A 24,441-nucleotide genomic window follows, 5' to 3' on the forward strand; every position below is an offset into this window, starting at 1 on the left:
GTAAATCAAAACCACAATGAGATACCATCTCATACCTGTTAGAATAGCTACAATCAACAGGACAAGTAATAACAAATGTTGGAGAGGATGCAGAGAAATAGGAATCCTCATACACTGCTGGTGGGACTGCAAATTGGTACAGCCACTATGGAAAACAGTATGGAGGTTCCTCAAAAACCTAAGAATTAATCTACCATATGATCCAGCAATCCCTCTACTGGGGATTTACCCCAAAGACTTGAAAACCCATTATCTGAAAGGATATTTGCACGCCAATGTTCATAGCAGCACTATTCACAGTGGCCAGGACATGGAAACAACCGAAGTATTCTATGATAGATGATTGGCTAAAGAAGCTGTTGTGTGTGTGTGTGTGTGTGTGTGTGTGTGTGTGTGTGTGTGTGTGTGTGTTTGTATACACACACACACACAATGGAATATTACTCAGCCATAAGAAGAGATGAAATACTGCCATTTGCGACAACCTGGATGGACCTCAAGATAATCATGCTAAGTGAAATAAACCAGACTGAAAAAGTAGGAAATCACATATCATTTATATGTGGGATATAAACCTAAAGGCAACAAATGAACAGGACAAAGACTCAAGGATATGGATAATGGACTAGTGGTTACTAGAGGGTAGGGAGTGGGGGAAGAGGGGAGAGGTAGATAGCGTAAAGGGGGTCAAATGCAGGGGGTTAGGGAGAGGATGAAGTAGGTAAAGGGGATCAAATATATGGTAGCTGAAGGAAACTGGACTTTAGGTAGTAATCACTCAATAGAAAATATAGATGTCAAATTATAATGTACACCTAAGATTATATAATTGTATTAACCAATGTTACCCCAATAAACTTAGAAAGAAAGAAAGAAAGAAAGAAAGAAAGAAAGAAAGAAAGAAAGAAAGAAAGAAAGAAAGAAAGAAAGAAAGAAAGAAAGAAAGAAACTCCAGGTACACATAAGCTGTCCCAGGTTTTGTCGCCATGTTCTATCTTCGCCATATTGTATCTCTCATCCCTACCTCACCTTAGCTCATCTTCTGCCACCTTCTTCCCTTCTTTCAATGAGCATGTGGTTCATTAGATTATAAGATACATCTCCAAACCTTTCTCTATTTGCCTAATGATGGATTCTTAATTTATTTTATTACCTAATGTGGGGAGAAAATGATACCATTTTTCATAAACAATGCTACTCTTGACTCCTCTCAAAATTCCTGTTTTTCTAGGATTAGGAATTGGCACCACTGAGTTGACCATGCTCTTACATAGCTCTCCTTGAGATCCATGCCATCACTCTAAGTTAGCCAAATTTTAGGGGTAGAAAGAAATGTCTCTGAAACAGCCTTTTTCTCTTTGCAAAATTAACTGGTTTAGTTGAGAACCTATTAGCATTATCAACCTCAAGTTCTTGTCTAATGAATAATAGTTAGCTGAACTACCACTGATTAAATACCATGGGCTTAAAATACTTTGTAATGACTAGCAGGATGTCACAGCTTTCTTCTGAGTCTTAATGTGTAAATAGTGTGTTATTTCAAAGAAAAGAATCTTTCCCAGTTTTTTAAGGGGCTCCTGTAATTTAAATACACTTCACTGATGATTAGCTCTGGGAATCCCTTCTAGTCCAATGTCTAAACTTGTTTCTTGATTTCTCATGGCTCAATAAGAAAAATCTCATTTGTACCCAAGGCTATTTAATAGCTTCTTTAAGTGGTGCTACATAGTTGGAATATAGATGATATCACCTAACACTCCCAAGTTGAAATCACTCAGGTACTTTCTTGGTTTCCACTAGTAAGTTTTAAAATGTATTGGTCAAAGCCAATAACTTAAAGTTTGAAAGTCTACCCTTGAAATGTTTTCTTGTTCGGTTCTAAATAGGGGTAAGTATTAATGTTCTCCAATTTTGTACTTTATAACTTCTAAAAATATTTTAGGAAAAGTAAATATTTTATATTATGCATTAGAAATACCTAACACAGAAATTATGAGACTATTTAGCAGTAAAAGGAAGCGAAGAGAAGAAAATAGTAGTCCCTTCACTATCTTTAGGGAATAGGTTCCGAATCGATGCCTGAAGCTGTGGATAGTACTGAAACCTATATATCAGTGGTCCCCAAACCCGGGGCCGCAGACCCTTAGCGGTCTGGTCCAAGGCCTGTTAGAAACTGGGCCTCACAGCAGGAGGTGAGCGGTGGGTGAGTAACCCAAGCTTCATCGGTATTTGCAGCCGCTCCCCAGTGCTAGCATCACCACCTCAGCTCCACCTCAGATCATCAGGCATTAGATTCTCAAAGGAGCACTGGTCGCTGGTGCCATAAAGGTTGGGGACAGATGCTTTATATACTGTTTTTTTTTTTGCATATATACATGCTAAAATTTAATTTATAAATGAGGCACAGCAATAGATTAACATGTTATAATAAAATAGAACAATTATAACAATACACTATAATAAAATTTATTGGAATGTGGTCTAAAATTATCATATTACACTTACCCTTCTTCCTCTTGTGATGATGTGAGATGATACAATGCCTATGTGATGAGATGAAATGAAGTGAATTATGCAGCAAATTCAGCATGCATTTTTTTCTGTTTTAAGTTGAAAACATTTCTTTTTCACTTAAAAAAAATCCCTTTACAACTTCTCTTTGGCATACCCAAATTACCAGCATCTTTACTTTGTACTTTGGGGACATTATTAGGTCAAATAAGGGTTACTTGAACACAAGCACTGTGAAAGCACACAGTTGATTTGATAGCCTGGATGGCTAGTAAGTGACTAATAGTCAGAGAACATACACAGCGTGAAGATGCTGGATAAAAAGACGATTCGTTCACATCCCTGGGGGGATGAGATTTCATCTCACTCCTCAGAATGACGTAGGATTTAAAACTTATAAATTGTTCATTTCTAGAATTCTCCATTCAGTATTTTCAGACCATGGTTGACCTTGGGTAACAGAAACCACTAACGACAGAACTGTGACTATGGGGAAGACCACTGTATTTCCCTAGAGTAAGAAAGAGCAGAAGAAAACTGCTTCCTTTCTGTGGACAGAAGTTCTTAATGATGTCACCACAGAGTACATGGAACAAACTTTCAAATGTGATATGACAGTCATGCCGTAAGAAGGGCCTCAGAAAATTAACAAGTAGGAATTACAACGTATAACATAAAAAGGAGTAACTCTATTTGAGATTTCAAAACTAAAAAAGAGGAGAAAGAACAAACAAAGAATTCGACTGCTCTTTTAAGTTAATTTGAACAGTGACATACAAAAGAAATCATCAGACTCACATCCGTTTTGACAATGTGTTCTCAGAAGCACTGTGTCCTCGGAACTTCTCATAATAAATCCATTAGTTAAGAGCATACATATTAGGTAAACATGACATCAATTACCAATACCCACATTAAAGACTACATTTTACTATAATTAATATAAATCCAATATACATCTTTTCCGAAATGCCTCACTCCATTCATACTTTCACATCATAGGGGGTGGGGGAGAAACGAAAGCAATACCAATCAGCAATACAGATATCTGTGTGCATGTCAGTTTCCGCCACAAAATTATAAAGTATGAAGGCAGGAATTAGCATTGTTAATAATTCCTTATATTTGTATAATATTTTATTTTCACATACATAATTTAATTTGATCACAGTAACTCTCTAAGGTCAAAAGAACAGTAATAATTCCTATTTTATTATCGGGAAACGACAGTTAAGAGACAAAGGAATTTATTCTAGGTTACTCAGCTAATGGGTGGAGAAGTCAGGGTAGAATCAAAGTATTCTGACTCCTACTCCATGACTAGGAATATTTTAAAAACGTATTATTATTGGAAATTTCAGACATACACAAGGAACTTCCACAGCTTCAACAACGATCAGCTTGTGTCATTTACACCCCATTTTGAAACAAACTCCAAACCTAATAGCACTTTTTTGGTAAAAGTCTCAAGTATAGGTACTTTCTGTGATCATTGTCAATCATGGTTAACAAAATGTTGACTATAGCAGATAATCAATAAATACTTGTTGAATATTATAGATTTCACATGTTTTCAGACATTATTACCCAATTCTGACTTTAAAAATCAATTCTGAATTCCTAGATGACACATATTCATTCGTTCACAAATATTTATTCTTGGCTTCTAGATGCTAGCCACCGTGGTAAACGATTGGGAGCAAGAAACAAGAAAACATTCCCTTCTTTAGGGGACCTGGCAATCAAATGTTCTGGGTACATGCGCAGCATGCACCTAGCCATGTAGCCTGAGAAACTAGAATTAATTCAGGCTGGAAGAATACTTCCTAACTAAACCTACCAGTCTGTAAAGGTGTAGTCCAATTTCTCTGTATACAAATTATGAGGAGACAAAGATTTAGTGGCATTGAAAATCTTCATATCCTTTTGGAAATTAGAAAATTATTAATCCTGTTTCTCCTAAATTTTTCCAGTACAGAAAGCCAAGAATATTAAAATGAGTAGAAAAAAAAACCCAAAATAAAAGAATTGGAGCATTTGCTTAAAATATATTTCTCGCATTCTTATATTAAAAAATGTTCAAATTTTCAACTTTTACTGAATGCATGCACATTTTCTAATGTATTAATGTCTTCTTTACAGTATATAAAGATTATACAGTTAAATATGGGAATAACTTAAATTCAAAAATGAAACTTTCTCTTTTCAGTATTTTTTATTATTCCCAGGAACCAAATAAGTATAATCCTTCTTTGAAACTCCTTAGCATTGACATTTATGTGATGGAAATAACCCATATGGTTCTCTCCTTAATAACTGGACCTTCTTTCCATTATTTCATTCATTTGTTCATTTTTTCTTTTATTTCCATTGGATGTAGAATGTAAACAGCCATAGCCATACCTCGAGGGCTTACAATTGGGGTATGGAAGGAAAGAGGATCAGAAGAGGGTGGTTAGGGGGGAGATTAACATATCTTATATCACACTCATGATAATGTAAAGAGGAACACATATACCAAGTGCCATAAAGGAGGTTCAAAGCTGTCAGTGTTCAAAGGAAGCAGAAATTTTATACAAACGGAGGTATTAAGGAGTATACTGCGTGCGCGCGCGCACACACACACACACACACACACACACACACACAAGGTGGCCTTAGAGCAAGCGTGGCTCTGAAGGATGGGTAACACTTCAACAAGTGGAAACAGTGGTACAGGGAGGGGTGCTGAGTGCACATTCTGAGATCATCCCCAATTAAAGTCCCAGAGGTGGATGCAAGCAATGCAGTAGTCTGCCTGTAGGATACACGTAGCAAATGCATGTAAAGAACACAGAAAGCTCTATCGAAGCCAAAGCTAGTACTGAAGAGGAAAAAATGGACATACACAAGAAAAGTTTAAAATGTCAGTAAATATTTAAAGGCTCTTGCTAAATAGTCTTAGTGTGCAGATGCATTATAGTTAATGTCCAATAATCTCCCAGTGTTTAGCCTAAGATATTCGCTAATGCTGTATGCAACTCTAAACGAATAAAAAATTCTCACTGGAGGGGTTTAATAATTTAGTTTATTTTACTTCATTCATGAAACATATACCAAGAAACTAATAGTTACAGACACTGTGTTATTTATGGATATAAAAAATCCTTGTCCTCAAGTCAGGAAACATAAAATCATTAAACTGAAAATACTTTTACATCCCAAGGGAGTGTTTTCGGATATGCAATGACCATTAGTCATCTCATCCTGCTAACATTGGATATAAACCTGTATTTGAATCTTAGCTATTCTCAATTTGTATCTACAAGTGTGTATAAATGTGTAATAAAATAGTTGACTAAAAAGGAGACAATTCTTTTACGCATTTACAAACAACTCCTACACAGACCAAAAGAGGCTGGTCTAGGTTAAATCTAAGACCTCTTCTAATTCCAAAATTCTTATATCGTGACTCTAATTCTACTGAACCATAATACTTTAAGAAGGCCAGATAATAAGAATCAACAATTAAAATATCTACTTAAATGCACCAACCACCAGTGCCCGTTTTCGGTACTGTCTCCCAGCGCTTTGTCAAAGCCTAACATTACATACACTACCTCCTCCCTATCATCAATCCTCCTGCACCCAGATTTCATCTCTGCCATGTTCTAGGAAGCTTACAATTAATTTCCGCCTAAGAAGACAGAGAAGCTCATCTGAATCTCTTGAAAAATAGCAACAGTGTGATTAGTTCTTCAAGAAGTGTGAGTAATATATTTGCTTATGTGTCTGAAGGTTGTCATGTTGCCTAATTTTCAAGTATGATGGTGTTTATTTCATTAAATTAGTAGATGTCAGAGCCACATTATGTTAATAGTTCATTCATCAAACAAGTAGCAAGCATTTAGTTTTTTTTCTACTGTTCTTTGTCTAAAATCAACTCAATATTATTACTTTTGAGTAAATATACTTGCATTATTATTTAACTATAGCTATTTAAAAGATCATAGTTATTACCCAAATCCCTTAAAATCAAAATTTAATGGCTAAACACCATGTCTTTTACAGATATACTTCAGTAGGGCATACTCCAGAATTGAAGAATTTCCTGAATTGGTATGTCATTTATTCTTGGCAAACCATCATCTTTGTCTATATACAGTTGATTTTTTTCCCCAAACTAGAAATATACTCTATTTAATTCTTCCATCATGCAATCAAAAATTTTTTTTAAAAAATTGCTACTCAGCTTTTAGAACAAGTCAACTTCAAAATGGCATGACAGATGAATTGCTTGATTTCTGGGCTTTAGTTTCTTTATAACTAGGAAACCTAATCATTACTGGTAGAAGAAACATGGCATATTACTTATACGGCAAAATGTATAACATAAAAGGGCTGAAAGACTTCCAGAACATCTTCCAAGCCTCATATCAATGAGTTACAATGACATAGTACAAGTACAGAATGTCTTATTTTTAAAAAGCATTCCTAGGGAATAATTAATAGTGAGGCACTTTTTTATTTTTTATTTTTTTTAAAAAAAAGATGATTTACTTTTAACAAGGAGTCTGTTTTCATAGGTATTCATTTACCTATGTCTAAAACATAGGAAAATATATCCCTAGATATTCAAGTTTGTATGTTCTCTCTTATACACCATTTTTTCCTTGATAAATTCTAATAATTCCACGGTGATAATAGTTGTATAAAAAGAATACAAATACAATGTCAAGAATTCAGTATTACCAAGTTCTGCAGGAATAGAAATGGGCAGAACATTATTGAGAAAATATTTATTTACCAAATGATCTTAATACACTGGAAATTTTTCAAGGAATTCTTAGAGAATGAAGAACCAAACATACTTTTAACATACTGAAACTTAAAAAGAGAATTAAACCTCTGCTTCCCCTGCTTTCATTGAAACAAGTCCTAATAAATGTAGTATTTGCCCATAAAATAACACTTTATTCAGAAGGAGTCCCATGAGCTAATCCCCCTGAGGACTTGGCTTTATGCTGTATAAGTAACTTGCCATGTTTCTTCTACCGTTAATAATTAAGCTTCCCTAGAGAAAATCATATTTTAATTCTCTTTATATGATACGTATCACTGAGATCTTTAACAACGAGAAAATTGAAAAATTCTCCTTGAATATCAATCATTGAGCTGGGTAGATTTTTCTGTCGGCTTTTTCTAAAGCAGAGATTAAATATGCTAATAATAACAATATATTTAGACGTCACAAGTTTATTCACTGAAATGCCATGAGTTTTAGTTTCCAGAACCAGTACTTGAATTTGAATTACTTTCTTATTGCTACACTAACAAATTTGATCCCTGGGGACAACACTGGTAGCATTTACTAGAATGTTTGTAACGACACAATACTATCTTGTATCAGGATTATGGTGATGATATTATTCCTTTGAACACAGGGGAAATTACTTAAGGGGAGGAGCCAGGTGTGATTTACCCAACTATCTTTTCCAGCACCTATCCCCATGGTTCTTGAACAGTAGATCCTTCCTAAATCCCTGTTAAATAAATGGAGCTGAAATGTTTATATACATTAGTTATGTGTCAGTGTTTTCTTATACAGATCTATTTCAATGTCCCTAAGGTGAAATCTAATCTTAAAAAAGCATTTGAAGTGAACCAAATATAGCAACATATTAAAAAGATTATACGCCATGATCAAGTGGGCTTCATCCCAGGGGCATAAGGATGGTTCAATATACGTAAATTGATTAATGTGATACACTATATAAACAAATTAAAAAATAGAAATCATATGATCATAACAATAGATGCAGAAAAAGCCTTCGACAATATACAGCACCCATTTATGATCAAAACAATTAGCAAAATCAGTATAGACGGAAAGTACCTTAATATAATAAAGGCCATCTATGACAAGCCCTCGGCCAACATTATACTTAATGATTAAAAACTAAAAACCTTCCCTCTAAGATCAGGAACAAGGCAAGGCTGTCCACTAACGCCACTCTTATTCAGTATAACACTGGAGGTCCTAGTGAGTACAATCAGGCAAGAAAGATATCAAAGGCATCCAAATAGGCAACGAAGAAGTCAAACTGCCACTATTTGCAGATGACACGATTCTCTATATAGAAAACCCTAAAGACTCCACAAGAACACTACTAGAAACAATAAGTAAATACAGTAAAGTTTCTGAATACAAAATCAATGTCCAAAAATCCATAGCGTTCCTATACTCTAATTACGAAGCATCAGAAAAAGTGGAAAAAACAATTCCTTTTGCAATTGCAACAAAAAGAATAAAATATATAGGAATAAATCTAATGAAACATGTGAAGGACCTATATAATGAAAACTATAAGACCCTGTTAAAAGAAATAGAAGAAGATACAAAGAAATGGAAAGATATTCTATGTTCTTGGATTGGAGGAATCAACATAGTTAAAATGACCTTATTACCTAAAGCATTATACAGATGTAATGCAATTCCCATCAAAATCCCATTGGCATTTTTTTAAAAAAATGGAACAAAAAATCATCAGATTTCTATGGAAACTCAAAAGACCCCGAATTGCCAAAGCCATCCTGAGAAAAAAGAATGAAGCTGGAGGCATCACTCTGCCCAACTTCAAATTATACTACAAAGCAACAGTAATCAAAATGGCATGGTACTGGCAGCAAAACAGACACACAGACCAGTGGAACAGAATCGAGTCCAGAAGTAAACCCATATATATATGGACAAATAATTTTTGACAAAAAAGCCAAAAACATACATTGAAGAAAGGAAAGCCTCTTCAATAAATGGTGCTGGGAAAGCCACCTGCAAAAAAAATAAAACTAGACTGTCGTTTATCACCACACACCAAAATTAACTCAAAATGGATTAAGAACCTGAATGCATAGAAGAAAACACTGGAACTAAACTCAAGGACCTTGGACTTAAAGAGGAGTTTATGAATCTGACCTTAGAGGCATGAGAAGTAACAGCTAAAATAAATAAATGGGACTACATTAAACTAAAAAGTTTCTGTTCAGCAAAAGAAATCATCAACAGGGTAAAGAGACCACCATCCGAATGGGAAAATATATTTGCAAGCAGTGCCTCCAATAAGGGCCTAATATCCAAAATATACAAAGAACTCATATGACTCAATAACAACAAACGATCTAATCAAAAAAATGGGCAGAGGACCTGAACAGACACTTCTCCCTAGAGGACATACAAATGGCAAAACAATATATGAAAAGATGCTCAACATCTCTAGCTATTAGGAAAATGCAAATCAAAACCACAACGAGATACCATCTCATACCTGTTAGAATAGCTACAATCAACAGGACAAGTAATAACAAATGCTGGAGAAGATGCAGAGAAATAGGAACCTTCATACACTGCTGGTGGGACTGCAACTTGGTATAGACACTATGGAAAACAGTATGGAGGTTCCTCAGAAACCTAAGAATTGATCTACCATATGATCCAGCCATCTCTCTACTGGGGATTTACCCCAAAGACTTGAAAACCCTGTATCTGAAAAGATATTTGCACATCAATGTTCACAGCAGCACTATTCACAGTGGCCAGGACATGGAAGCAACCGACGTGTCCTATGATAGATGATTGGCTAAAGAAGCTGCGGTACATATATATATATATATACAATGGAATATTACTCAGCCATAAGAAATGAAATACTGCCATTTGCAAAGACATGGATAGACCTTGAAATAATCGTGCTAAGTGAAATAAGCAGACAGAAAAAGTTGAAAATCCCATGATATCACTTATATGTGGGATATAAACAAATGAACAGGAAAAACAAACAGAAACTCATGGACATGGACAATGGACCAGCGATTACCAGAGGGTAGGGGGGAGAAGGTAAGAGGAAGGTAGACGTGGGAAAAATTTAAATCATTTTTTCAATTAAAAAAATAAATTTAAATAAATTTAAAAAATTTTAAAAACAAACAAACAAAAAAGCATTTGATTCTCATTAGTGTTTTAGTTATCTTACCTATTTAGTCGGCAAATCCCTGGTAACCAAATTATCACAACCATTAGTTGATCTACAATACTGGTTAGGTTAAATATGGCAAAACAAGCCAATGGAAATAAAAAGAAGTCAGTTTTTAAAAAGAAAATGCTGCTCATGCAATTACAAGGTTAAGTTCTAGAAGTATAGGCTTTTTCTAACTTGTTCACTGTTGTATCCCCAGCTTCTAGCAGTGTCTGGCACACAGTAGGCACGCAATAAATATTTGGTGAATGAATAGATTGCTGATTAAAAACATTATTATTTTATCTACCTATACATATTTAGTTCAGAATGTAAAACAATTCATTTGTGGAGCGCAGAAGCACCAATATAATTTCATAGTGAAGTCTGCTTCTGAAAAAGGGTCCAGGATTTGGGATGACCCACTGTCAAATAAGAGTAAATTTACATCCCAGACACAAATCAAGCCCAGGCCTGGGATACATCAAGCACAGGTAGGCAAGAATTTCAAGTCATTATCCCTGTGCTTGAAGGCAGTGCCAGTGCCAGCAACAACAAGTCAGCTTTTCTGGCAAATCCATCAAAATTAAATCTTAAACTTTAAAAAATAAAAAAACTGAATATGTTTATTACGTTCCCTCAAGCTTAGAGGCTTAACTATCTGTGGGAAGGGCCTATAATTATGACCAATTACTTATGACTTGAAGGCACTTATAAAGGCATCTGCCCTTTTAAGAAACCTTTAAAGAACCGGCCATAGGACTGTAAAACTGATCCTGTGGGACAACAATAAATCACAGGTTTGGGGGCCCAAATGTGTCACTCTCCTCTGTAAGGAAAAGAATTGTTGTCACCTGTCCTTGATTTCCTGACCATGTCTAAGCAAGATCAGCAACCTCTAACGCCCAGAATTCCTAGTCTAGCCAAGCAAGTCGTGAGGGCCAATGATTGCCCCAAGGCAGAGGAGGAAGGGAAAGGACGGGAAGGAAATAAAGTGAGATGGAGATCTGTAGCTCATGAGGATGACATCATCAATAATTTTCTCAGGTGTCACTGTTTTTCGTGTCATTTTTTCTGACAAACTATAGGCTCATTATATTCAAGTACCTTCTTGGTTTCAGAGCCTATCATGTCTAGGTTTGAGTATGATTTGTTCTATAGGAAAGGTCAGGGGAACTGATGCCTTATTAGGAACTTGCTGGGAAGAGAAGGGCCCCACCAATCTGTCTGAACACATATAATACTTTGGAGCAATTTTAAACTGACAAAGCGCTCTCTTATACACTATCTCAGTTTTTCCTCACAACTCTTAAGAGCCAGGTGTCATCATCAACACAACGTGTAAAAATAATTTTAGAAAACAATCCCTTTTTTCTTCATTTCAGAAGTACAGCCTCCTGAAATTCCTCAGTACAGAATCCAAGTCATGGGTCAGTTAGAAATCTGTAAAGACACGTCAATCTCAAGAGGATAAATCAAGAGAATAAGATAGGTTAGCCATAATCTACCTGCATAATGGCAAAAACAACTTTCTTCTGTTACTTCTTCGTAAAGGATTGTGTTACAACAGGGGTGCCTCTGTGACATCTCTACATCGGAAGGACAGCATTTTATTTATATACATGATGATCTTTGATTGGACACTCTCCATAGGTTAACATACAAAATAAAACAAGAACACTGGTCCTAAAATTCCAGTGGTGGAATTCATCCTTTGGGAAGTACTTAGGTGATTCCTCTAGGAAAATAACTAAGTTACAGGGGACAAAATGTTCCCTCCCCCTTTCCCTCCAATATCACAAAGACTTCCCAATAGGGTTTTTGTTATTTTTCAACAACAACAACAAAAAACACATACACAAAAGATAATCTATTGCTTTTATACATGATCCCATCTTCTTAAACACTCATTCTCCCAGTCTCATTATCTTTTGTCTCTCTCCGCCTTACTGGCTAAAATAGAGGTATAATGGGGTCCTTATCTTTATACCCATTTACTACCTTATTTATATATTTATGATTCTTTGTTGCCTTCAAGCCTGAGTCTGTGTCAGAAACAAAGGACCACACAAATCACCCAGCCTGGGATAAGAGGAGACAAGTCAAAACCTCCCAGGAAGATTCTGTAGACACTTGGGCTCCCTGAGTTCGTAGAGGGCTTGGTATTTCAAAGGTCGGTCTTGGGTCTCTCCGCTTTGATGACTAATGTTAAATTGTTTGACTTGTTACAAAAATATTTAGCTGTGCTTATTTACATAATTTCATCCACAGTGCACACAGTAGGCATGTATTTGTTGAACAGAATCCCAAGATGGATGAGAAGACAGGAAGAAGACCCCAAGACGTCCTTTTTCCAACACATTATCTAAGAGTTAAAAAAGGTAATATCACACCCCAATTTGTATAAGTTTCTGTGCATTCCTTTCTGACTTAAAATTATGCATCTGTTTAGAAAATAAAAGGACAACACGCCACACGATGTCAACTACACAATGGAGAAATTCCAGGATCACTAAGAAAACACCATTATCCTAAGTTACATATGCTTTAATACTGGCTACCACACGAGAGGCTTTAAGAACTGCTGTCTCCCCATCCACTCCCACAACCCTCCAAAGGCACAGCATTTAGAATCTAAAGATTCTATATCTTGGACTCACATCTAACCCTTTGGAAAAGTAGTCCAAGAACTATGCTGGCCCAGAGACATAAAGTAATACGGACAGATAGGTAACATTTTTGGGAAAAAATTTCAAACTACACTGTTGGGAAACGGGTATCAGCATTGAAGTCCTTGTCACCATCAGGAATACTGCTGAATATTATGTACCTTTAATAAAGAGAAACTGTGGGTGCTATCGGCAAAAATATGATTAAGTTTCTGCATTTTTAAACCTTATTTATATTAGGCTCCACCAGTAAACTTCTCTTCCTCCTAATTATCACGGCATCCTGTTACCTCTCACTCTCTCAAAAACTCCCCAACCGCTAGAGAAAACCGGCGGGGGCTGTGTCTCAGGTTGGCTTGTTCTGTCCCTGAAAAGGCACCAAACTTCCCGCACCCTCTTAAAGGGCTGGCAGGGAGGGAAGCCTGCGCAGGTCACATTTTCTGACATGTCTGTTTGCTCTCTGGTAAAATCACCGGCTCGGGCTCGTGGCTCTGTGGACAAAACTCACTCTCACTCTCTAAGATCGACGGGTTGCACCAACCCCAGCCGATCTCCTTCCCGGCACCTTCCTGGACCCAATGGAACCCCCGCCTAGCCCTTCCCCGGAGTTCGGCCCCGGACGGCGCGGGCACGGTTCCCCGACTCACCTGACCACGTTGGGGTGCTCAAAAGTCTCCAGGTGCCTCAGCACCGCCACCTCGCGGATGGTGGAGAGCGGCATGCCCTCCTCGCCCGTCTGCACCCGCACGCGCTTCAGCGCCACGAAACGGCCTCCGTTCTTCAGGTCCCGGGCCTTGAACACCTTCCCATAGGCGCCCTCCCCGATCTCCGCCACGCACTCGTACTGCTGGTCCGCGCGGCTCAGGCTGTCCTTCTCCATACCGCCCGGACGCCACCCGGCGCGGCGCCGCTGGGACGGGCGGAAGGCGCGCTCAGCTTGCTCGCGGCCGCCGCTCGCCTCCTCCGAGACTCCCCGGCCGCTCCCTTGCGCCCCGGAGCTCGGTCTCGCTCTCCTTCACCCCCACCGACTACCGCGCTCCGGCGCTCGGGCTCTCGCGGCCGCCGGGGCTGGATGGAGCGACCTCCCCGCGGGCGGGCGCAACCCTGGTGCTGCCGCGAAACTCCGCCTGCCGAGTCGCCGAGGAGCGAGCCGATCCCTCCTCTTCCCTCCCCGAAGCGCAGTCCTCTGTATAGACACCGAGACGATTACATATTCTCTGCCCGAGCGCGTCTCAGTCCACAATCATTCCACCTAAAAGAGGAGACAGGAGGACAAGAAAGTGCAATCAGACATCCCAGGCTCCTTCCTCGGGGTTCCTACAGACTCCCCTCCTCCTCCTTCTCGAAGCCCCTGTCGCTGCTCTCCGCGCGCTCCTGCCCTCTCCCAGGCCGCTTAATCCTTCCTGGCTCCTGGGAGAAAGCGAAGTTACTTTTTCCCTTGCAGGGCTGGAGCGGTCTTCGCGCGGAGAGGTTTCAGGGGCCCCTCGGGGATGAACGCACCGCGCGGTGCGGGAGGCAGTGGAACCGGAGGGGGCGTGCCGAGCAGCCCAGAGTGTGCCGGGAGCGGGGGGAAGAGGGGGAAGGGGAGGCGCCGGGCACGTCAATGTCACGGCTTAATATTTATCCCCATATCACTGTGTTGTGCTGCTACCCTCCCCGTCTCCCCAGGCCTGGACGCGCAGGGAGAGGGTCTCCCGGGGTGCCGAAGGGCGTTCAGGGGTCGCGCACAAGCTGCTGTGGAAGGACAGTGAGTCCACCCGTGTGGGGCCGCAGAATGTGGGTGGGGGCTCCCAGGACCCTGTAACCCGATGCTGGAGTGTAGGGGAAGGGGTGGTCAGACATCTGTTTGGAAATCGCTTCCTTTCTTTCTACTTTCAGTTTTTCTACGCGGAGACATTTAAAAACGACTTGCATACACAAATGGTCTTTTGGGGGTCAAAGAAGTCTGAGTTGGAAACGGAATTCTTCCTCCGACTCAGCGGACCTCCCTGGTGGAAACCCATCAGGTCGGGGAGGGCTAGGGTTCCCGCTACTCGAGGGTGGGTGAGCCGTGGGGCCCGGAGGAGGGAAGTCGCCCACATTTTAGCTAGTATTCTCTCTAAAGAATAACTTAAGGAGGAAGGTAACATAACCATAACTCGCCCTGAAATTTTCAGCCGATTTCAACTACAGCAAAACTCAACCTCCTCTTGAAAAAGGGTGGGGGTGGGGACAGTAAATGCTGAGCCTCCTCGGGTGAGAGAGAAGGGGCCGTGCCCTCGGGGCCCGGAATTGCGAACCTTTCCCTACTCCCAGGATCATCTCTGATGTAGGTAGCAGTGGTTTCCATTCGCCTTTAGGCTTAAGGCCTGTAGCTGGTCGCCCCCCGTCCCCCCAGCCCTCCGCACAAAAAAGTGAGGGATGGGAGGGGTCACCTTCCCACCCCATTCATTTGCAATACAGGACCCGGGAAACCTCCAACCCACAGTCGCCGCGGTTTCGGCTGGACGTTCGCCACGCCTGCCGCGTGTCCGGAATTCACGGGGCACTTCGGAATTACCTGCCCTGCAACCGCTGGCCCGCTCGCCTTCTTCCAAGAATTAAAGAAACAAATGGCGCGACCCCCACGGTGTGCGGACGGAGGGGACCGCTGCGTGTACGGAGCCCCTCACACTCGCTCCATTCAAAACTCTCCTTAAAAGGTGAAGGCAAATCCAGGGGAAGCCGAGGAACGAGCCCCTAGAGCCTGCACGGGGGTCTGGGCCAGGCCGAGGGCCACACAGGTAGCGGAGGAGTCGCCGCCGGACGCGCAGCCCCCTCCAGGGTCCCCACTCCCGGCCCCTCCGGCCCCTCCGGCCCCTCCAGCCCGAGGCTCTGCAGCGGAGGAAGCGTCGCGGACGTCCCACCCCCGCAGGGAACAGCGCCCGCTGCCCCCGCCCGGCCCCGCACCTCCCGCCCTGGCTCGCCCCCCTCGCTCCCTGGACCTTCGGCTCCCGCCGAGAGAAACGGGAGCAGCAGTGCCTTTCTCTCCCCTCTCCTCCACTTTTTTTTTGTTGTTGTTGTTGCTTTCCCACGCTGGCTGAATGTGACTTGACCCCATTTCAAAAAAGTTTGACATAGTGCTTCAACATTTCCGCATTCCTCCGCGACTACAAAGGCTGCAGCCGCCTCCTTCTGCTTTCTGTCTCTGCTCTCTGTCTTCACACTCAATGAAATCCTTCATGTGCCTCTCCCGAGGCCTGCCAAGCACCGCAAGGGTCGCCACCAGCGCAGCGACAAGAGGCCGCACCGGGGACCACTGCTCCTGCGTGTGCACACACGCAGATGCGCCCACGTGCACACTGGCGCGCTGCGGACTGCGGGGCGGGAGCTGCTCACTGTTGGGTGTGTTTTAACTCTAATATTTTAAATTATAAAAGTAAACGTGCGTCCTTGAGGAGCTCCAAGCCTGGGCACTGGCAGCCTGCATATACGCCTCTAAGTGTGCATAACTCGCCCGCAGGGGCTGCCAGCGAGGAGCCTGCGTTAACATTTATCTCGTGGTGGGAAGGTGAAGCCCACACCCACATCCACACCTCAGCGAGCTGGAGAGGGAGCTCTCGTGGCAGTGCATTTTCAACCTTAAATGCGGATTAGTGTGTGTGTTCGAGTGGTATTTAAATTCCGTTTGAAGAAACTGGATAAGGAATGTTTGTGTGGGTGTTTGTGCGCACGGCTATGAGGGAGCAGGCACAAGATCTCGGTGTTGGGGGTTCCGTAGTGTGGGATGTCCTCCTCTACCCAGATTAGGAGAGACCCCTTTAGCTCCCCCAAACTGGCCCCCGTAACTACTCGCCTCGGTTCGTAAGGGGTTAACCAAAACGGATTCCGAGGACATACACCCCTAACAGTCACCCACACCCACACTTTCGCTTCCGACCCTGACCAAGTCCCCCAACCGCCCCCCATGGACCCCCCACCCTGCAGCCCACCCACCCGAGCGCACAGATCCTTACCTGAGGGGCCCGGCCTCCTCCGGCCTCCAGAGGGGACTGCGAGTGTCAGTCCGACCTCCGCACGTGTCCACGCCCGCGCGAAGCAGGTAACTCGGCTTGGAGGAAGGAGTCACCAGCACTCTCTCCGGCTAGGGGGTGGGCACAGCGGCGGAGGGCGGAGGGACGGCGGAGGGCGCCGCCCGCGCAGCTCCTTGGGGGCGGATGGGGGCCGCTGGGCTCTGGCCGGGGCTCGGGGCCCGAGCTTGGGGAGGCAGCAGGGACGTGGGTGGAGGCCTGGAGGCCAATTCTTCCCGAGACCCACCCGACGGTGGGGTTGGGGGCTCGCGGCACAGTGGCAAGCAAGTGTGGAAATTAAAGCTTTCCGGAGAGAAGAGAGGCGGCTGAGCCCCCGGCTGTGCTCTAAGTCTCCCAGCTCCCCAGCTCTTGGGTGTAACAAGGGGGTGAGGGGGGGGGGTGCTGTTAAATGAAAATTTCCGGCTTTCACTGGAACTGGAGTGGGGGGGATCTTGCGACTGAAATAGGAGAGAGAGAGAGAGAGAGAGAGAGAGAGAGAGAGAGAGAGAGAGAGAGAGAGAGAGAGAGAGAGAGATGAGTCGATGAGTTGTCGGGAGTCCGCGGAGTTTCCACACCCAGGGTCGCCCAGAGTTGGCGTTTTGACAGAGTCAGGCGGGGGTATTAGCAGTCTGTGATGTGGACGGATGGGAAGAAACACAAAACAACCAACAATAATTATGAGTGGCTGGTGGGGATGGTAAATACCCACACTTTCCAAGAAACTGAAAAGTCACCAAAAAAAAAAATAACTCTTCTCTCTTTATATAAAAAAACAAAAACAAAAACAAACAAAAATAAAAACAAAAAAACTTGGCAGGACGCTTTGCAGAAAAGAAAATACTAATCTATCCAAGCACTTTTCACTTTCAGCATGAGCTACGTTTGTTTTGTTTTCCTTCGCTTCCTTTCGGCCTCACAAAGCCCTATCTTTTCCTTTTGGACAGAGGATATGATTTGGAAATTGTCAGGCACTCTTGTGGTTAACGATCTACTTGGAGGAGCTGGCCGATTCACAATTATTAAGCGGATAGCAACTGCTGAGGGTTCACTAAGGTATTTCTGAGAAGCTAAAAAGACTAAAATTCAATGTAAATAACAGAACAGCAAGATAATAGACAGGCACAGACACACAGACACACAGACACACACACAGACACACACACACACGCACACAAAGAGAAGAGAAAGTGATTCGGTGGGTGCTCAATTTAAATGCATTATTGGAATTCTGAAATTTGAAACCTTGTAAGAATGTATCCTTTACCTGCTGAGAAAACCTGAATACAGTTATTTCAGGTGAAAATGAGATTTTGGAGGGAAAAAAAAGTCTTCAAGAGTTTTTGCCATGAAGTAAAACAAAACTTAAAATTAAGTGCTTTTTGGAAAGAGTTCAGTGTTGTCCAAAAATCTGTTATCTGTAGAATACTTTAAACCCCTTAAACATCTTTTAAAGCAAAGCTAAAAAAAATTTATTTATTTCATTGCTCTGTGAAAAAATTTAAAACCAGCAAAATTCTATTTGAATTGGAAATATACCTTCTATAAATTTTTTGACTTTTTAAATTAAACCATGTTTCTAATTTCACTTTAGATCAAAATTTTGTCTTTATAAAATTGGTTCTGTACTACACTGTGAAATAACAGGTTAGGTAAATAAAAATTGTTGCCTTTCCATTAGCAAATACTTTGCAATGAATTTTAATACTTTTTCTTAAATAATAAAAGTGAATGTGTTATAATTGTGTTTATGCTTGAGGTAATTCATAAAATGCATTTGTATTTAGAAGCAAATCTTCTAAAATAAAATCCAATTTCTAAACAAAATTTGTATTTGTAAAGATATCTGTAATCGTATATATTGTCTAGGCTTAAGAAAGCAAATTGTTGGATTTTGTATTTGTATAAGATATAGGATCACTACAAGTCACTAGACTTTAAACAAGAGACACAAATGAGAATCCTCCATTTTGATAATTGCTCACACTTACCAATGCTTTTTAAAACAAGATTTAGTTGCTGGTAATTAATATGTGTATGTAATTCAGAAATAATTGTCACTCAATAGTCAGAGGAACCAGCAAATGATTGTAAGAATTTATCTGAGTAAATAATTTGTTTAAAAAACATTAAGCTGTAAATATCTTTAAAAATTAGTAGAAAAGTGTCTTTTCTATACTGCATTGCATTTTTAATTACTTAATTTGACAACAACCACAGGTGGGTTAGACATTCTATAATTTAGGTTACTAGATCACTTAGGCAATGTAAAAAACAATGAAACTTTATTTAATTATATATGTTAATACTGAATATTAACTCTATGTCATCTGCTTTCTCTAATATCATTAATTTGTCATTGTTCACTCTCCTGGGTTGTGGTTACTTAAACCACATCTTGTTACTTAAATCTTCAGACCAGAAAGTTTTACAATGGATTTTATAAAATTAGCAAATATCAGATTATTTTTGTTTATGGATCACTTCCTCTTGGGTTATCATAACAAAATTTGTGCAAAGTTTATAAACTGGAAACCAAATTCCGACTCTTGCTTAGTAATCTTTGATGAATGAAAACATAGCATCAAGAATAAATAATAATTTGCACCAGTATTTTCACACTGCATATCAGATATCCTAAAGTTGCAAATCATCTTACAGGTTTTAAAAAATTAGAACACCTAGGTTTATCTCCAAATATGTTGTAGCTTACCTGAAAGTTTTCTTAATGTCACAGAAGAGATGTATTCCATGTGTGAATACTTTATATCAAATATCTTTAAGTTTTTGTTTTCACTAAAATAAAATTTTAAATTCTGGTAATTTATAATCTTGTTTAATAAATGAATACTTTATTTAAAATTAGTCATTATATAGTGTACGTCTAATTCTAAATGATCTCTGGTTTATATTAGCTATATGAATTTAAAAATACATTTTCCAGAAACTCAGAAATGAAGTTTTGCTTAATCTATTACACAATAATTTTAATTGGAGGTCCATGTAAATGTATGATTTTTTGTCTATGAAGTTCTCCTCTTTCTTGTTTCGATAAAACCTTTTCTGGTTTAATAACTGTGAAATCAGTTACTCCTGTTTTAAACTTGATTTATATGAATATGTAAATGTTATTTTTGTTGAGTAATTACCATGAAAAACTATAATTTTAACGGAAATAGCATAATATAATGCAGTGCATTTTAATGCATTTTTCCCTCTAGGAATTTCCTATATTTTCTTGTGTTTTCCTTTAAAATATAATATTGGAAAGTTCCTAAATATCCTAGGAAAAATCAGTTGTACTACCAACTTTTTCAATTATAAAATTATGAACTTTAAATAATTTTTTAAGCTTAATCTTTTAACTAAATTACTTCTCATCAATTTGGAAATGACCTTGGCTTGTTTCTTTTTGTTTTTGCATGTGATCTGGTGCAGCACTCGAACAGTGAAACTTGAAAAGATTTTGATATTTACTGCAAGGGAAAAATTATATTTCGGTCATAGCTTATAAAATTTAAGGAGGAAAAAACAGATATTATTATCTATTGGAACATTCCGTTTTCATGGATTTTACTGCTCTATTATTATATGTGGGCAACATGTAAGTACTATGTTCACATTTGTATCATTGTCATTGTCTTTCCTATTTTTTTCTTTTGATAAACATTCATATTTTTTTCCTTTATGTGTGTGTGTGTGTATGTGAATACCTGTATGTTCTTGGCATATTGTGACATGTTTGAAATGTGTTCTTAAAAATCCTTTCATCATCTATATTAGAATTCTGAGTAATCAGAAAAATAACTGTGGAATATACTTATAAAATCTGATGATAATCACATGGAAATACCTATATTTCCTCTCCATTTATAATGTCCTGTGATTTGCATTGACTTCCGACATTTCTTTTCTAAAATAATAAATACTTGCATCTCAACACATGGCCTAACAGTTGTGTTGCCATAGCTGCCTTTGGTCGAGCTAAAAAAAAAAAAGGTACACCATTCAGATAAAGCCATAAAGGTACAATGTGGCGGGGGCAAATGATAATAAAGTGAGATCTGGGTGGTAGGAGGACAGACAAAGAAAGGCATGTGGGGGAAACTTCTAAGAATGGCCTGGCAGCAGGTACAAATGAAGGAAACACATGTCAATGTCTTGGGGCGAAGAGATGTTCCTCGGTTCTCTGGGATGGCACATCCAGGCAACTCGATTCTTTCAGAAAGAGCAACATTCTATGTCTAGTCTATTATGCAATGAAATCTGTCTTATTGAATGTGATTGTATTCCATATACACGTAACTATTTTGTCTCGTTATGGATTTTCACTGAAAATAATATATAATTGAATTATTTGCAGAATTCTTTGAATGCCTAGAAAAAAGTTTATAACAGCATAACTCTGTGAATGAAACATTTTATCATAAATTGAAGAGAGGGTCCAATTTTTAAACCCTACTCTAAATCTGTTCAAAGTTACTTAGAGCTTCTTGTACTTAATACCTAGCACAGTAACTAACTCACAAGTGTTTTATGTCCAATAAATGTTTGTCGATGGGAAAATCGGCTTTATATCTTTTAGTCCTTCTTCTTTGGGATTACTTCTTTTAATTTCCTTAAGAGGGATATATTAAAATAACTTTTAGTATAATCCCAGCAAAGCTTAAGGATCAGTATGCTGATTTTGGAACCTCAGAAATGTGTTTTCTCTACCTGCAGTTCCCTTTCCTTTCAGCCTTCTTCTCTAAATCCTAATATTATTTCAAGGCCCACCTCCTCCTTAAAATCTAGAAGATCCCCTCACCTAAACGACATTCCTCTTTGCTCTAATTCCTTGAGGCCATCTGCTTTCTACCTTCCTAAAAGCTTGATGCTCTGCTATCCGCTATCCTGAGTTCCTCAAGAGTGTCCATAGTGCCTTGTTTCCTTTGGTGATGCTCCACCACCCGTCTGTGCCATCTGGCCATAGTAGGTGGTCAGTAAATGCCGCAGTGATTCCTGTCTCTCTCCATGAGTGTTACAGAGTCAAGCAGACACAGAACAGACTGAAATAGTGTGACATAACTAGAATAACATTTGAAACATTGAGAACAGTGTTCCTCTTTGCTTAAACAAGAAAATAAATAAATAAAACAGGTTGTCCTGCTACTTTGTGTGAATTTGTTATATTTTTCTTGTATTGCAAATATTAGTTATTTAAAACATTTTTTGTCGAAGTTAAAATGTGTTCAGATGGATTTATAAATTTGTTGGAAAGATAAATTCTCAAATCTTAACTAAAAAAGAAAATGTGCTTAGATAATTTTCTCCATTCACTATCCCTGAAAATTTCAATTAAACAGTTTTTTTTTTGAAGAGCAAATACTAAACTCTGAGGTAAATTAAAAACTATATGACCCAGAACCTGGAAAGACTGCTAAATTATTTGCCGATATCTTTACTATCTATGTGAGTACATACACTAAAGGACAGAGTCCTTGATTTCTAAGTCTGGAGTCTTGTGTTTTGTTCCTAGTTCTTCCTCTTTCAGTAATGTTCATTGTATATTCAGGAACCAGTCATTTAAACTTTATGATGACCTTCAGTGTCCATGTCTATTAAATGGGTTTGCTACTCATTCAGAAAGATATTATGAAAATAGTTTGGAGAGATGCAACAAAGAACTTTATCTGAGCAAGAAAAGATAGGCAGGTATAATGGAATTTGCTGGTCTATGTGTCAGAGGACCTGAAATTTAACCTGAAGTTGGCCACAAACTACCCATGTGATAGTGGGCAACACACTTAAGCCCTCATACCTTGTCAGTAAAGGAGATGATTTGTCTGGGTGATCTGTGTGTCCGCCATAGCTTGGAAATGCTATAGTCTAGTCCAATGTCCTATGACTGGCAGCATCATTACACATTTGTTTTTATAAAATCCCTAAACAAGAACAGTGCCAGAGGATGGAACTCTGGTGTCAGCAGCCCAGAGAGGGGTCTGGATTTCAAGTGTGAATTATATTGGGGTCTCTGCATTTTAACTGTCTGGATTTTCAAGACTGAACAGAAATAAAGACTTCTAGAAAAATGTTAGAAAAATTCACTAGTTTTTTCATTAGAGATGGGGAGAGAGGAGCCAGATTTTAATTTTTTGGCTGAAATGATGATGAATTAAATTAATCAACCCTCAGTAAAATGTGATGACTAAATTACGATACTGGAGATTAGAAATTTTCGGTGATCACAGGAATTCTTCAAAGATATCGTGAAGCATAACTTTGGCAGATGTGACATATCTCTAAACCATCAAAAATATTAGTGGCAGCCAGCCTCCCATGATGCAGCGGGGAAATGGGAGGTGAGGTAGAGAGTCAAAGACAGTATGCTGTGCATTTGAGGGGGTCCAGCAATATCAGAAATCCTGGGAGCTGCTGAGCCAACGTTGTTATTAAAATGTGTGCAGAGGAAAAGGCTGTTGCCTCTGTGTTTTGATTTTCTACCACATTGGCCCAACTGCACAGTTTTAAGGTCCTCTCCAGATGTGCAGGGAAAGGGCATTTAGGCAGTTGGAACGGACAGTCCTAGATTATAAACCCGGCTCCACCATGTGACTTTAGACTAGGTTTTTAAACTTTCAGATCCCCAGTTTCCCTCACTCGTAAAGTAAGGATACTATTATCCATCAAAATGGGTTGGTGTGAGAATTAATGCCTACTATTTGCATTCTGCATTTAGTGGACACTAATAAATATCAACCTCTTTCATGATATCACATTTCCTATCCTTTCTTTTTTTTGTGGGGGGTTGGGGGACAGCTAACCCTTTGTCTAGATACGGTATCTCCACCCACTGCAGAAGAAGCAATCATAAAACAGACCGAACCTAAAATTATCGAGGGCCTTGACAAAACCGCAGCTGTCTCTGGGCATACGAGGAATGGAGAAGGTGAACTATCTCACCTGAGACCTCTTTTCCTGTCCAGATATTGTCCCAGAACTGCTCGGTCTCTTTAATCTGTTCTTCATTGTTTTCCTCACTCTCTTCCCTCCAAGTGGCTCTCTTCTTCCTTTCTCCACTGCTTTGGTGTAGCCAAGGGGCACCTCATGCTGCCCCTTAAATCTCCACCCATAATTGCTGACATCTGCCTTAAAAGTCCTGCTCTCTGCTGTTGCCATCCCACAAGAGCTCCTCCACTGATCACACTTCCACAGTCACTCTCTACCTACCACTTCCCCTGGTTGAAGTTCCGACTGTTGACCTAT

The 24,441-nt window shown here is 39.9% G+C and overlaps 2 protein-coding genes across 7 annotated transcripts in view; one reads left to right on the plus strand and one right to left on the minus strand.

Moving 5' to 3' along the window:
* The window catches only part of CDK6 (cyclin dependent kinase 6), a 210,151-nt gene extending 192,491 nt beyond the window's left edge, over positions 1–17,660 (minus strand). The window contains exons 1-2 of one of the 5 annotated variants that reach the window (XM_016161287.2): positions 17,146–17,660; positions 13,819–14,423 (exon numbers count right to left, since the gene is read on the minus strand). In XM_016161287.2, the coding sequence (XP_016016773.1) occupies positions 13,819–14,051 (233 nt within the window). In that variant the 5' untranslated portion in view covers positions 14,052–14,423; positions 17,146–17,660. Of the gene's footprint in view, positions 1–13,818; positions 14,715–15,710; positions 15,842–16,134; positions 16,239–17,145 lie in introns of those variants that run through there. The other 4 variants (XM_036230346.1, XM_016161288.2, XM_016161289.2 and 1 more) reach the window with 4 other exon arrangements.
* LOC107519053 overlaps positions 14,768–24,441 on the plus strand; it is a 48,741-nt gene continuing 39,067 nt past the window's right edge. The window contains exons 1-3 of one of the 2 annotated variants that reach the window (XM_016161286.2): positions 14,768–14,918; positions 15,050–15,177; positions 15,614–17,231. In XM_016161286.2, the coding sequence (XP_016016772.2) occupies positions 14,775–14,918; positions 15,050–15,177; positions 15,614–15,893 (552 nt within the window). In that variant the 5' untranslated portion in view covers positions 14,768–14,774 and the 3' untranslated portion in view covers positions 15,894–17,231. Of the gene's footprint in view, positions 14,919–15,049; positions 15,178–15,613; positions 17,232–24,441 lie in introns of those variants that run through there. The other variant, XR_004953895.1, reaches the window with a different exon arrangement.

The sequence above is a fragment of the Rousettus aegyptiacus genome, unplaced genomic scaffold (genome assembly GCF_014176215.1).
Source record: "Rousettus aegyptiacus isolate mRouAeg1 unplaced genomic scaffold, mRouAeg1.p scaffold_m13_p_13, whole genome shotgun sequence".
NCBI lineage: Eukaryota > Metazoa > Chordata > Mammalia > Chiroptera > Pteropodidae > Rousettus > Rousettus aegyptiacus.